The sequence below is a fragment of the Corella eumyota genome, chromosome 3, assembly GCF_963082875.1.
Source record: "Corella eumyota chromosome 3, kaCorEumy4.1, whole genome shotgun sequence".
Classification (NCBI taxonomy): Eukaryota; Metazoa; Chordata; class Ascidiacea; order Phlebobranchia; family Corellidae; genus Corella; species Corella eumyota.
Window position 1 is genome coordinate 20408760 of NC_137492.1, and position 13215 is coordinate 20421974.

General features: G+C 33.3%; 1 protein-coding gene across 1 annotated transcript; it reads left to right on the plus strand.

The window, feature by feature from the left end:
* The first annotated feature begins 542 nt into the window (after nt 1–542).
* Nucleotides 543–9836, plus strand: LOC145745093 (uncharacterized). The gene is made up of 11 exons (XM_082563087.1): nt 543–871; nt 3482–3603; nt 3857–3905; nt 4155–4304; nt 4382–4567; nt 5152–5361; nt 6225–6333; nt 7761–7894; nt 8068–8229; nt 8324–8459; nt 8522–9836. Exons 1-11 carry the CDS (start codon nt 647–649, stop codon nt 9430–9432), a joined length of 2394 nt encoding a protein of 797 aa, XP_082419213.1. The 5' UTR covers nt 543–646; the 3' UTR covers nt 9433–9836.
* The last annotated feature ends 3379 nt before the right edge of the window (nt 9837–13215 follow it).

Sequence of the window (13215 nt, forward strand, 5' to 3'; positions counted from 1 at the left end):
GTCATTATGATTTCTAACAAATGAAATATGAAACTATAAATAAAATAAACCAAAATTTTTTATATTTATTGAAAAAAAATAACTGAAATTTGATTTTAATTTACCAATAGTTTTAAATACTAAAATGACGTTTTTTAGATTTTAAATGAGGACAAACTTTAAAAGACCATAGTGAAGAAAAATTGTTGAATCAGTGAACCAGATCGATCGATCATGAAGAGAAAAAGGCAAGAATTGTAAACACGACGATTTTTGTTCCGAAAATTGGATTTTTTGCGGTTTTTGTATTTTAGATTTAATGGAGCGTATAGCAAAGTTATTAAGCCAACAAGTTATACATTAATGTAGTTTTGTAAACTTTTGTTTATTGTCCAAGGTTGAAACTTAACATGGTTGAACTAGATAAACTTAAAAATAAGTAATAACGATTAACGAACGCACATAAAACAAATTACTGGACGGTCAGACGGTATTTTACAATTAAACGAATTATTTTACTATTATGTGGCAGTTAGCTGTTGTTTTGTTTTGTTGAAAAGATATTAAGCCTTTTTAAATTTAGATAAGTTTAAAAAAGATGTTACACAAATCATCAATAAATTAAACGAAAGTGGAATTATTCTAAAATTGGATTTAAACAAGAATTATGCATCCATCAAATAACGAACCCAAGATGGAGGATAAAGTAAAAAATGTAAAACTTCGATCTTCAGTCCCTGCGGTGGCCAGAGTTCAATCAACTTATTCTCGGCGTCGGAGTTTAAATATTTCTCATTTCAATGCTGTGCAAAACGCGGTTTCAAATTTAGCGAGAATCGATGATTTTCATCTCGAGGAACTTGGTTACGGGTTCTTCTCCGATGTTTTTAAGGTTGGTTTAACTAAAGCATAACTCTTTATTTGGTTGTTTTAAGCAACATCCTTGTCAGCAAGATTTAAACTGGTAACAACATTTTGAGAGTAAGATTAAGTTATGAATTGTGGACGAATTGTTATGTTGAACTTTTTACAAAGAAGGAAAAATTTGTCTGTGAAACGTTTTGTATGTGTGTGTCGATGTGGAAAAGTTACCCCAAGTCTAGAGTTGCCTGTGGCAGTTTGGGATATTCTTGATTATAATTGCTCAATAATTAAACTGCTGATTAAGTGCAGGCTTAGCAGGAGTTCATACCATTTATAGCACCTTACTCAAGGGTGCTACAGCAGGAGTTCACTGGGGATCGAACCCAAAATCTCATGTAGTGTAGGTAGTGTTCTGACCACTACATCACGCTGCCAGGATAACACTTAATATAGCATAATGTTAGAAGGTCTGTGAAACAACCTCTTTAAAACCAAAATGTTAAACTAGTTTGTTTTTCAATGATTTGTTTTTTTTTATAATAGCTCAAATTAATAATTAATTTAAAATATTAATTTACTCAACAAACAAAGTATAAATTTACTATAACATAAGGTGCATAAATATTTGTTTAATTTCGGATGTTATTTGTGAATGTGTAAAATGTTAATTTGTATGGAATTTAAAAAAAAAAAAATTTGTTTAAACTAAACATACCAAAAAACCATTTAAATTGAAAAATAGTGATTTAGTTTGGTTTGTATTTCTAACCAATACAATTGCTAACAAAACGGTCATTTCCTTAACCACCTTCTTCGATACAAATATGAGCACAAAAATGTCTCTGTTTATATTGAATGTGAGTTTGTATTGATAACTTCCCGTGCACTTTACAACGGACGTAATTTTCACTTTTATTTTGTTCCTACTTTCAATATTTAATCTGTCTGGAGCGAAAAACATGAAATATTGTGTGGTTTTGGCAGACGCGGTTTCAATTCATTTTGGTTTTTAAATGTGGCTTTATTTTTCTTCTAATTTTTAGTGAAATATTTTTGTTAAATCAATTTCAAAATCTTTGTATTATGCAAGAAAATATAAACTATATTATTTCACTGTTGGCATGTTTAAAAAATGTGATTTTTTAATAATATAATGTATGTATTATAGTCAATTTGTGAAAATAAATGAATTCATCTTTTACTAAGAGTTGAATAAATTGAAATTAACAATTTGATGACTTTAAAGCACTACAAGCCATTTAGAGATTGATTAAGTAGGTCACATGGCAGATTAATCAAGATATGCTCTAGTTAACATTTCCTTATGTTGTTGTATTACATGTGTACTTGTAGTTTGGCTTGTTTGCTGTTTTACTAAAGTTTAAACTAATTTAATTCCTAGACAATTTCAATAAACAATTTTAAATCATCATAAATTCAAAAATATTAGCGTTAAACAATTGTAGTTTTTTAAAACAGGGACGCATTGAAAAAACTGATTGTTTAAATTATGTTGGTTTGTTATAAAATTGAATTTTTGTTTTGTTTATTAAATTTGTTTTTACTGAACAGGAACAGGATAAGCATGGGCAGAAGTTAAGTTGGGCAACTTTTAACTTAACTTGCATTTAATTCATGACGACATAAAGTTAGATAAGTTTTCGTTGTGTCGTCATAACATAAAAGTTGTTTTGCAAAAAAAAAAATTTTCTCCTAACGTTTATACTCACCTGACCTTGGCGTTAAATCACGTGACCTTCACGGCTAATCACGTGACCCCGACCTTGTGGTCGATCAAATTGCCGAGATTTCTGATTAAATTTCCCGGTTTCAAGTGAAATTAATGCGCGATATTTTTCGCCTTTTTGTTTGTATTTCGTTTTAGTTTTGCTTTGCGGCCATTCGAGTATCGCAAAACAAATTAAAAATGTTTAAATAAATAAAAAATCGTTTTATTTTAACCATACGGCGATAAATTTAACTTTACTTCATGCTTTTCACAAACCTATATAAGCAAATATAAAAGTTATTTCCAGTATCATAAACTTAGTTCAGTAATAAAATATTTAAGTAAAGTTTAAAAGTTGTTTAAAACAAGTTAAACCTTTACCACGTGGTTCGCATTCCTTTCATCTCGTAAATGACGTCATGAATTGCTTTTGTTTGCCCATAAAAACACTTGGCGAAATACTTGGCGTTATTAGATATTTTGTGTTTTGTATCTTAAATGTTTTTACAAATTCTGTTATAACTTTTGTAAACTTTTGAACAAAAAAAAATAATTGGTGAATTATTTTTTGTTTTCTTTTAAAATATTTTTGGCTGTCGTCATTGTTTATTTATAACTTTAAAACAATATTTGCACATAGATTATTAATTTTTAAATAGCTATTAATGTACATTAATGCATTACAACTGATTGGTTTGTTTATATTAAGTTTTATTTACTTCATGGTAATGTGGAAGGCCAATTTAGTTCATGCAATTACCATTTTATTTAACGTTTTAATAAACAAACAGTAGCACGGACATTTATCAATAAACACGCGCTATAAATTGTTTAAATATAACCTTTAAATTAAATAACTTTTAATACCAAGTAATTTATTGTTCCAATAACAAACTCTTTTAACTTTAGGTCACTCATAAACAGACTGGTAAAGTGATGGTTTTAAAAAGGAACAAGAACACGAATTCGAAGATGAATATTTTAAGGGAAGTTCAGCTCATGAACAGACTACGTCATCCAAATATTTTAAAGTATTTTAACTTGTTTTTATTAAAATCTATATTTTAATGTTTTATTGAACACCTAATATAGGTAAATATTGTGAATCAAAATATGATATATCAGTTTAATAATTAATCTATATGACCTCACATGTTAATTAGTTTATTTTTATGATTTATAATTTATAATTAAAATATAAAATCAACAATTTAATATTTATTAAACTTTGGTAAATTCATTTTGTTGTTTTAACGTAATATAATATTTCTTATTTTCACGCAGATTCAAGGGAGTTTGTGTACACGAGGGCCAACTGCACGCACTAACCGAGGTGAGAATAACACTTCCGCACTTTATTACTTGCTTGTATGCAGTTAAGCCTAATTTAGCTCACCTATAATGTTCCTCATACCTTGTGTGTTAAGTGTACATTCACTTATAAAGGAGGTTTGTTGAATAGAAAGCCAGACATTCAATCAAGTTTCTGAATGGAATTTATTTCCTTATTTACTTCTAAGGAATTTCTTTTATGCTTTAAACTTCACTGTTTGAACCATTTAAATCGTTTTAAATTTAATAGTACATAAACGGCGGTGACTTGGACCAGCTAGTAACGAAGGAGAACGTGGATTTGAGTTGGAAGCAGAGGGTTCAGATCGCGTTGGACATCGCTCGTGGTTTGCAATATCTTCACTCCAAAGGAATATTTCATCGCGACCTCACAGCTAAGGTTGACATTTTATTAAAACGAATTTTTAAATATTTTTGTTAATGTTTATAACGCTATTTTTACTTATGACGTCACAGAACTGTTTGATTCGAGAATCACGTGACCAGGAGGGTAACATCGTCGGTTATGGGGCGGTTGTGGCCGATTTGGGGCTAGCTGAGAAGATTCCCACGACCCCGGAAGAAAGTGCGAAGTTGTCGATCGTGGGAACTCCTTACGTCATCGCCCCGGAAGTAATTCACGGGAAACCTTACGACCAAACTGTAAGTTTTACACGAAGTAAAATATTCATGATTTAAACCGGGCAATAAGAGAATGAACCGAACTTATTACGTCATAATTACGACTTAAATACTTCATAATAAGATAATCATTTACAATATCACGCGTATAAGATTTAAAATTAACTCGATTTGTTAAAGTTATCGAGTCACCACATGATATCACGAGTTGTATCACGTGATTTATTACTAATCTCACGACGTGATTATTAAGTGTTAATCCGCGCAATAAACACTCGTCCCATTGTTATAACAATGCCCATTATTGAAACAATAATAACAGAACAATGGGTTCATTGTTATTTCCTTGTTTCTTATTTTTTGTGCTTTTTACTCCATGTTTTCACGTTTTAAAATTGGAAATAAATCAAATAAACAAAATTAATCAAAACAATGACGTAGGCAATCATGTTTGCCCTCGGTCGGTTATTTTTAAATTGCACGAATTTAATTAATTAATTTTCTGTGCTAATTGCAGACAACGCTGCAATGGACAACAAATTATTTTCACGTTTAAATGAACTTTAGTAACCTTTATTGTGACGTCATCAAAATATTTCCTGCAGGCCGACGTGTTCTCGTACGGGATCCTTTTATGTCAGCTGATCGCTCTCGTGTCATGTGACCCGGAGGAGCTACCACGTGCGCAGGACTTCGGGCTAGCACGTGACCTCTTCCATAAAATGATTTCCGGTTCCAAGGGTCCCGGTTCCATGCTCGGGTCCGCACTTCCGCCCCCGTCTCTCTTCCTCAAACTTGCTTACGAGTGTTGTAAGGTGAGTTGTTGTTGGTTGTGACGTCATGAGCTTTTTAAGCTAGGTTTGTGAGGTCATGAGCATTTTAAGCTAGGTTTGTGACGTCATAAGCTTTTTAAGCTAGGTTTGTGACGTCATGAGATTTTAAAACTGGGTTTGTGACCTCATGAGATTTTTAAGCTGGGTTTGTGGCGTCATGAGATTTTTAAGCTGGGTCTGTAATTAGTTAAAATGCAAGTATTGAGGTTTCTACATTTTGTGTGGTTAAATTTTAATATGACGTCATCAGTGTGGTATTGTAACGTCATAATTTAACGGTTTTTAAACCCGCTATTGTTAATTATGACTTTCAAATATTTTGATTTTATTCGATGTCCGGTACATGGGAAAATAATTTTAGTTAGATTTTAAATAACATGTTTTATTGTTCAATGGAATAAGTTATAATTTTTAAATTGAGTTTTTATTGTATTTTGGTTGACATTTTTATGCTTTATACCCAGTTAAAGAATTAATTTTCATTACCTGACCAATTTTGAGGAAAATTAAATAATTAAAGAACCAACCAAAAGTAAACAAACACTGGGTGGGGATAAATGTTATATTTAATTTAAATTAGTCGTTAAAACTTCGGGGTCGTTAAAGTTGTTTACGGGAAAAATCTTTAAAGTTTCGGGGAGAAAAGGAGAAAAGTTTTCGGGGTTTGTTCAAATAATTTTGAGTTGTTGTCGGAATGCGGTGATTGTTTCGTCATAGATACTCCACTTAGTTTTGATTGTTGCTCGTTTATGACGTAACAGCTTTGGCACCTTATTCTAGGTCGTAAAAGTTTTTAATACTCAATTATTTGTTTTATTGTGACATCATCTTATTATTGTTTACAGATTGACCCCAAATCCCGTCCATCATTTGACGTCATAATCGAAAGGTTAGAGTTCATGCTGAGTTCAATAAAGAAAAAACTTTTACCGAAACGATCTTCCTCGTTTAAAGGTTTTTACTTTTGTATTTAACACCACGACAGAATATGTTTGATTTTACACCACGACAGAATATGTTTGATTTAACACCACGACAGAATATGTTTGATTTAACACCACGACAGAATATGGTTAATTTAACATCACGACAAAATATGTTTGATTTAACACCACAACAGAATAAGTTTGATTTAACACCACGACAGAATATGGTTGATTTTACACCACGACAGAATATGTTTGATTTAACACCACAACAGAATATGTTTGATTTAACACCACAACAGAATATGTTTGATTTAACACCACAACAGAATATGTTTGATTTAACACCACAACAGAATATGTTTGATTTAATGCCACGACAGAATATGTTTGATTTAATGCCACGACAGAATATGTTTGATTTAACACCACAACAGAATATGTTTGATTTTACACCACGACAGAATATGTTTGATTTAACACCACGACAGAATATGTTTGATTTAACACCACGACAGAATATGGTTGATTTAACACCACGACAAAATATGTTTGATTTAACACCACAACAGAATAAATTTGATTTAATGCCACGACAGAATATGTTTGATTTAACACCACAACAGAATAAGTTTGATTTAATGCCACGACAGAATATGTTTGATTTAATGCCACGTCAGAATATGGTTGATTTAACACCACGACAGAATATGGTTAACTTTAAGCTGTTTTGTTTGCAACCCTTTCATTTTAGAGACCTAACTATGCCAACACTTTGGGCCACAAAAACACGACCACTGTATTGAAAGGGTTAATGTAACCGTACACTTAATTTAAACAACTTTTTATTTATAAATTTAACGGTTTTCGATCAAATATAAAAAGGTCTCTTTAGGTCAATTTGTTTAAATAGCTCGTCATTTAAAATATAAATCACCAATAATGTTAAATAAAAGTTTAAAATATTAATAATAACATGAAATATCATCTACGTACAAACATTAATATTTTATTTATATTTTCACACACTGGTCTGATTAACTTCACCAAAGTTTGTGCGGTTAGTCAGGCTTATATTCTACGTCATCTCATGTCCTTTTATTTAATATATGAACGTGTAATAACACGATATTGTTTTGTTTACTTTTCTGCAGCTTTTTGTTGCAGTTTGGTTCCTAATCTTAATGTTATTAACATCCTGGGTTAAATATATTTTCAAATTTAATTTGAAACAACTAAATTTTAAACCCAGTTTAAGTCAAAATGATTTTACTTGAATAAATTTTTATTGAAAACTTTTGACAGCGATCTGAGGTACAAGGAAGCGTTGGTGTTTCCTGCAGGTCACGTGACTATCACGTGGTCACACCGGAAGTGTTGACAAATTCAAAATTTATTTTTTTTTAATATTTTTTTTGTCAAGTTATTTTTTAGGATTTTTTATTTTGTTTTTAGGCGATGATGACGTCAAACGCAGATTCTCCGCTCAAGAGCAAGAGGGAGAAAAAGTGGGAAACGAGAGAGTGAAATATGAGAGAAAGGAAAGAAGGGTGATATTAGGAAGAGAGAATAAAAACATAAAACGAATTGTAAGAGCAACTTTGAGTCAATAAAAACAAACATACTACACTTGTGGTATGACGTCATACAACTGTGTTATGACGTCATACTACACTTGTGGTATGACGTCATACAACTGTGTTATGACGTCATAAGTAATAAGTGAATGTTTTGTCATACTAACTAGTTTATTACGTCACAGAAAGCTCGACCTTCCTCGTGTTCTCGACTTTCTCGAAGTTTTTCCGACATATCGCGTGAGCTGCTCACTCATGCGGCAAACATGATTATTGCGTCACAATCAAACACAGATAACAAAGATGACGTCACTGGGTTATATTCGAATCCATTTTCAGCTTTGGAGGTAAAATCTTTTTTATGACGATTTTGAATTAATTTTAGGATTTTGTTTGTCGCAAGTGGGCGCTCATAAACTTAAATATTCCTCAATATTAAAGCATTTAAGTGATGGAAACATGAAGTTGACCGATGAACCTAGTCTCGCTCTGTTGGAGATGACCTTTGACCTTGCTCAGCACGACCAACGTAAGACGAACCACAACGCGAACAAACGACCTCATTCTTCATTCTTTGGTGAGTCATACGAGGCTGTTTGTGACGTCATTTAAACACCTTAACCTATTTTATGTATTTAGCGGACATGGCGTTACATGACCACATCACCCCTACGTCGCCCATTTCACCTCGATCGCCCATTAATGACGTCACACCCATTCCCGTGACCCATTGTGACGGAACAGAGGGTCTTCAACGCGCAGTTCACCGAGCTATGGTTCTCTCTCCTCGGGGAAATAACCTTACGTCATGGTTATGTGCACGTAAGCATGACGTCACAGACAATAGACAATCGATCGTGTCTGTGATGTCAGTTCTATCAAAGAATATGAGAAGCGTTCGACGATGCATCAGTCTTCCCGATCTTTCTAGAATGTCAGCTTTGTTTCAAGCCGATCAGCGATCCAGAGATCGATCCTACTCTGATCGGAACCAGTTTCGGTCACCTGATCATGGTTCCGGGAGGTACCTGTCACCTGATCATGGTTCCAGAAGGTACCGGTCACCTGATCGTGGTTCCGGAGGGTACCGGTCACCTGATCATGGTTCCAGAAAGTACCGGTCACCCGATCGGGGTTCCGGAGGGTACCGGTCACCCGATCGTGGTTCCGGAAGGTACCGGTCCCCGCTTCGGAGCCGAGCCCGGACTCACGATGGGGATGTGTTCGACGAATCTTCGATCCTGGAGGAAAACGAGGAAGAAATTGCTCGAATTGATCCTCCGAGTGATCTTGTGTTGAGTTCGGGTGAGTTGACTCAACGCAGAAGACGCGGTGACGTAGACAATCAACAGAACAATAACTCGTCCGTGGTTCTAGATCGTGATTCTGGTTTTGCTGAATCTTACCACCCAACATTCCAACCTTCTTGGGGGGCAACACCGGAGGAAAATACCCCCCTAATCAACCCCTTGAGAGGTCTAGGAGGATGCGGGGTCGACTGGAACAGCAACGAAAATACAAAGTTTAATTATGACGTCATTAAATTATGATCTAAATATGACGTCATAACTGCCATATTAACAACACGGCGTCTTTAACTTGCCGTATCGTTGCTTTTATGACATCACTAAGCAGTGTTCACGTGATCAATTGGTGACCTCAACACATGACGTATTCAACTAGTGACGTCATAAATTATTGTAACAAAGTATTTTGATCCGAGTATTAACCAGAAGCAAGTTATGCAAATTATTATTCGGACTTTAAAGGTGTAATCATTCCCGTCCTATCAGGGGAATTCCTCTGCTTACGTCATATTAATGACGTCAAAATTTTAACGACGCTTTCCTTATGTTATTTTATATTTTATACAAGATGTTCCCGGCCTGTGATTGGCCAATTTTTGTTGATTGACGTTTGTAGCCACGCCCATTCGTATTTTATATTGGGACAATACAAAAATTAAAATATTAAATTTTTTTTAAGTTTAATGATTAAGCTTTCTAACTACTCCCGTGTTTATTTAAAACCTTGTAGGTGTTGGGTAAGTAATTTATTGACAACATTTTAACGCAATCTACTTAATTCACAACAAATTTATTTCTTGGTTAAACCTCGAACTTTAACAAGTTTCTCTTCACATATTTTAATCCACATGCTTTTATCTTCATCACTCATATCTTTAGCATTTTTCCAAGCCTCCAATGCCCTCACATAATAACCTTCTGCCTCTGATGGTTGAGCTTGGTAGAGATACCATTGAAAAAAAGGAAGTGCAAGTGGGCCGCATAAACCCCATACTCATTTTCTGAAGATCCCAAAACATCCTCCATCAACTTCACTGCTTGCTTATGTGTTTGGGTGGAATCAACATCGGACAAATATTCACACCCAGCTATGTAATATAAACACCTGGCTTCCACTTCACATCTCACCTTCGCATCAGATTGTGTGTCGTTGTGGACGAGCTCTGTCATTTCATGCATGAGTGGTGTCACATGATGTTGGATGACACTTTTCATGTTTCCATCTTCTTCTATTTTACGAACGCAACCCCACATACCACCCACACAAGACTTTATCCCCTTAACAGATTGGTTGAGCACTTTACTACCAAGACCATACAACCCACCAGCTGCACTGTAGAACAAGATTGACTCCAGATATTTCTCCTTAACTTGAAGATGGTCAGCAAATAACTTGACTTGCTCAGCACTAACTTGGATGTTGCTTTGAATCAGGGAAGAAACCTCGTTCTTAGCTTCCATGGCTTTGTCATATTGGTTGGTCATCAAACAGGCGACATAATATTGGGTCAGCTTTGGAAGAAGGTCAAAGGCCACACCAAACTTGTATTTTTGCTCTTATTGGAGAATGGTTTTGTCGTTACTTTTACTCTTTGACTTGTTCCAGATTGATTCTTTAATAAAGTTAACTCATGTTAGAAACAGTTCCTAATGTTAAACATATTAAAGTTGTCATAACAACCATTTATTGGTAACTGTTACGTCATAGTGTGTTACAACATACTATAAATTGTTGATTTTAACTTTGCTGTATTGTTCGTTTTAGTAATTAATATTTTAATTAAATTTAAATTAACACGTGTTGCTAATTGGTTAATACAACATTGACCCCTTTTTGCAACAAACTGTGACGTAACAATAACCAAATTTAACCAACCAACCTCCTAAAGCAAACAGTTCCTCCAGATCCTTGGATGTTACTTCCAATCCTAATAATTAAAATAAAGTTGTTAAAGTTGTTCTCATAAAACATTTCACAAAAACTTAACTTTTATTAACTTACCAATTTGCCTTTTTTTCACTGTTTTGGTTGCCATGGAAGCAGTCACGCTTAGATGAGAACTGGTCATGCTTCCGTGACCACTGTCCAAGGTCATCTCACTCTCAAGGTCAAAAGGTCGTCGCAACCCAGAATATCGATTCTTAACATCCAAGAGACCAAACTCGGACGAAATATCTGAATATTTTGTATTATTATAAACTAGTTTTTGGGCCTATGTTGTTTAAAAAGTAGTCCTATTTAAATATCATATAATGCAATATTTAATAGATTTGTGGTAAGTTGACTTGTTTATTGTTAATTTAAAACTACTTGAGGCATATTTACTATAATCATTTGTATAACAAATACATAACTTACCTTTTGTTACTTCTTTCTCTACCTAAAACAAAGAAAAACTTTAATTTTAATCGTATTAAAAGTATGTTTAACACAATCTGAAACAGGTTAAAAGATAAGCTTAAAGTAACACAAACTACCTTAAAGTATTATGGTTTGATATAGATAAAAAATTTTCACTTACTTTCTCATTAAACAACTCAGAAGTTATGATCCGAGCATTCTCTTTCATCTCCTCAAAATCGTCAGCGAAACTTTCGAATACTTCGTACTTCGTCATGACAACGGATTCAAACTTTCCGATGTCGTCATCATTTGGATACTGGGAAAGATATTTGTTTAATCTTTCAAGCATCGACTTTGAACTATAATCGAACATGAACTGATCAGAAGCTTCCTGGTTCTTGGTGCAAACGCTAACAACCAATGATCCTCCGCCAAGGTAATCGATTTATGCATCCAGTCTACCAACAATTCCGTCTAACACACCCCTCCAGAACGGTCGAAGTTCAGGTCTTAAAGCAACATAAGCAATTCCAGCTACTGCCACAGCACTGGCTATTGTACGTGCAGGTTGCCCTTTCAATCTCAAATCGAAACTACCTTGTGCAACTTTTAAGTCAACTATGTCTGCCATTTTTAGATAATTACAGTTTAATTTTAATTTAAATATTTAAGAATAATTGTAACTTTACTCAAACTAGAAATAATTCAGCATATTTCTCAACCAAAGTTATCTTTAAACTATGTTATCTGCATTGAAATATACACAACAGTTTATATTAACTTTATTTCATGCTTTACAGAATATGTTTAAAATACTTTAAACGTTAACTCAATTCCTACACAACAGGGCAAAGTTTTGTCTCTAAAAAGTTTAACTACCAACCTGCGCACACAGAATGTCAAATATTAAATAAGAATTTACGAATGTTCAGATAACTGCATTTTTATGATCGTGATTTTATTACAAGGCCACCTAACAAAATTTAACCTAATTAAACTTTATTTTATTTTACATTTTTGTTGTAATAAAGTTAAATTTTATTTTACTTAAGTATTTTATGTGTATTAAAGTTGTATTTTAATAAAAATCGAAGTTTTAATGAAAAATAAATTTAAATTGTTTTTAACTAATCTTTTATTTTTACCAATATACACAACTGTGTGCTAAAAATATTAAAACTGACCGAAGAGAGGTTTGTTAAAATATTTTGACGTCATAAATAATAAAATATTAATCTTTAGTGCCGCCTCACGGAAAACGTTGAAAATTCCCCGATTTTTAGAATTTTTTAATTTTCTAATAGCTCAGAATGCGCACGTGCTTTTACCACCACCTTTCTGCCAGAGAGTTGGCAGAAAGTAGCAGAGAATTTTGCTTGGGCGGATAATTATAAAAAATAGTGATTCCAAATATTTTATAATCGTACAATACAAAAAATAACGAGGTAAAATAGCCCCTTTAAAGGGAACAAATTAAAACCAAACCTAATATAGAATAAGTTGGCAAAGTTTTTAACACTTTAAAATTAAAATAAAATTAAACAAAACATTAAAAAACTGTTAAAAACAGGAGTAAACTTTGGTACTGAACTGAAATACGTGTTATTACTAACGTCACAAATCGGGAGTTTTGACAACTTACCTATCATGTCGCTCCAATTTATTTTTGATATTTTGTGGAG

Bases quoted from the DNA above. Each gene is read 5' to 3' on its own strand.
- LOC145745093 (XM_082563087.1), top strand. From the start codon at position 647: ATGCATCCATCAAATAACGAACCCAAGATGGAGGATAAAGTAAAAAAT. The intron at 3,604-3,856 runs GTATTTTAACTT...ATTTTCACGCAG, and splicing joins CGTCATCCAAATATTTTAAA to ATTCAAGGGAGTTTGTGTAC. The intron at 8,230-8,323 runs GTAAAATCTTTT...TCAATATTAAAG, and splicing joins ATCCATTTTCAGCTTTGGAG to CATTTAAGTGATGGAAACAT.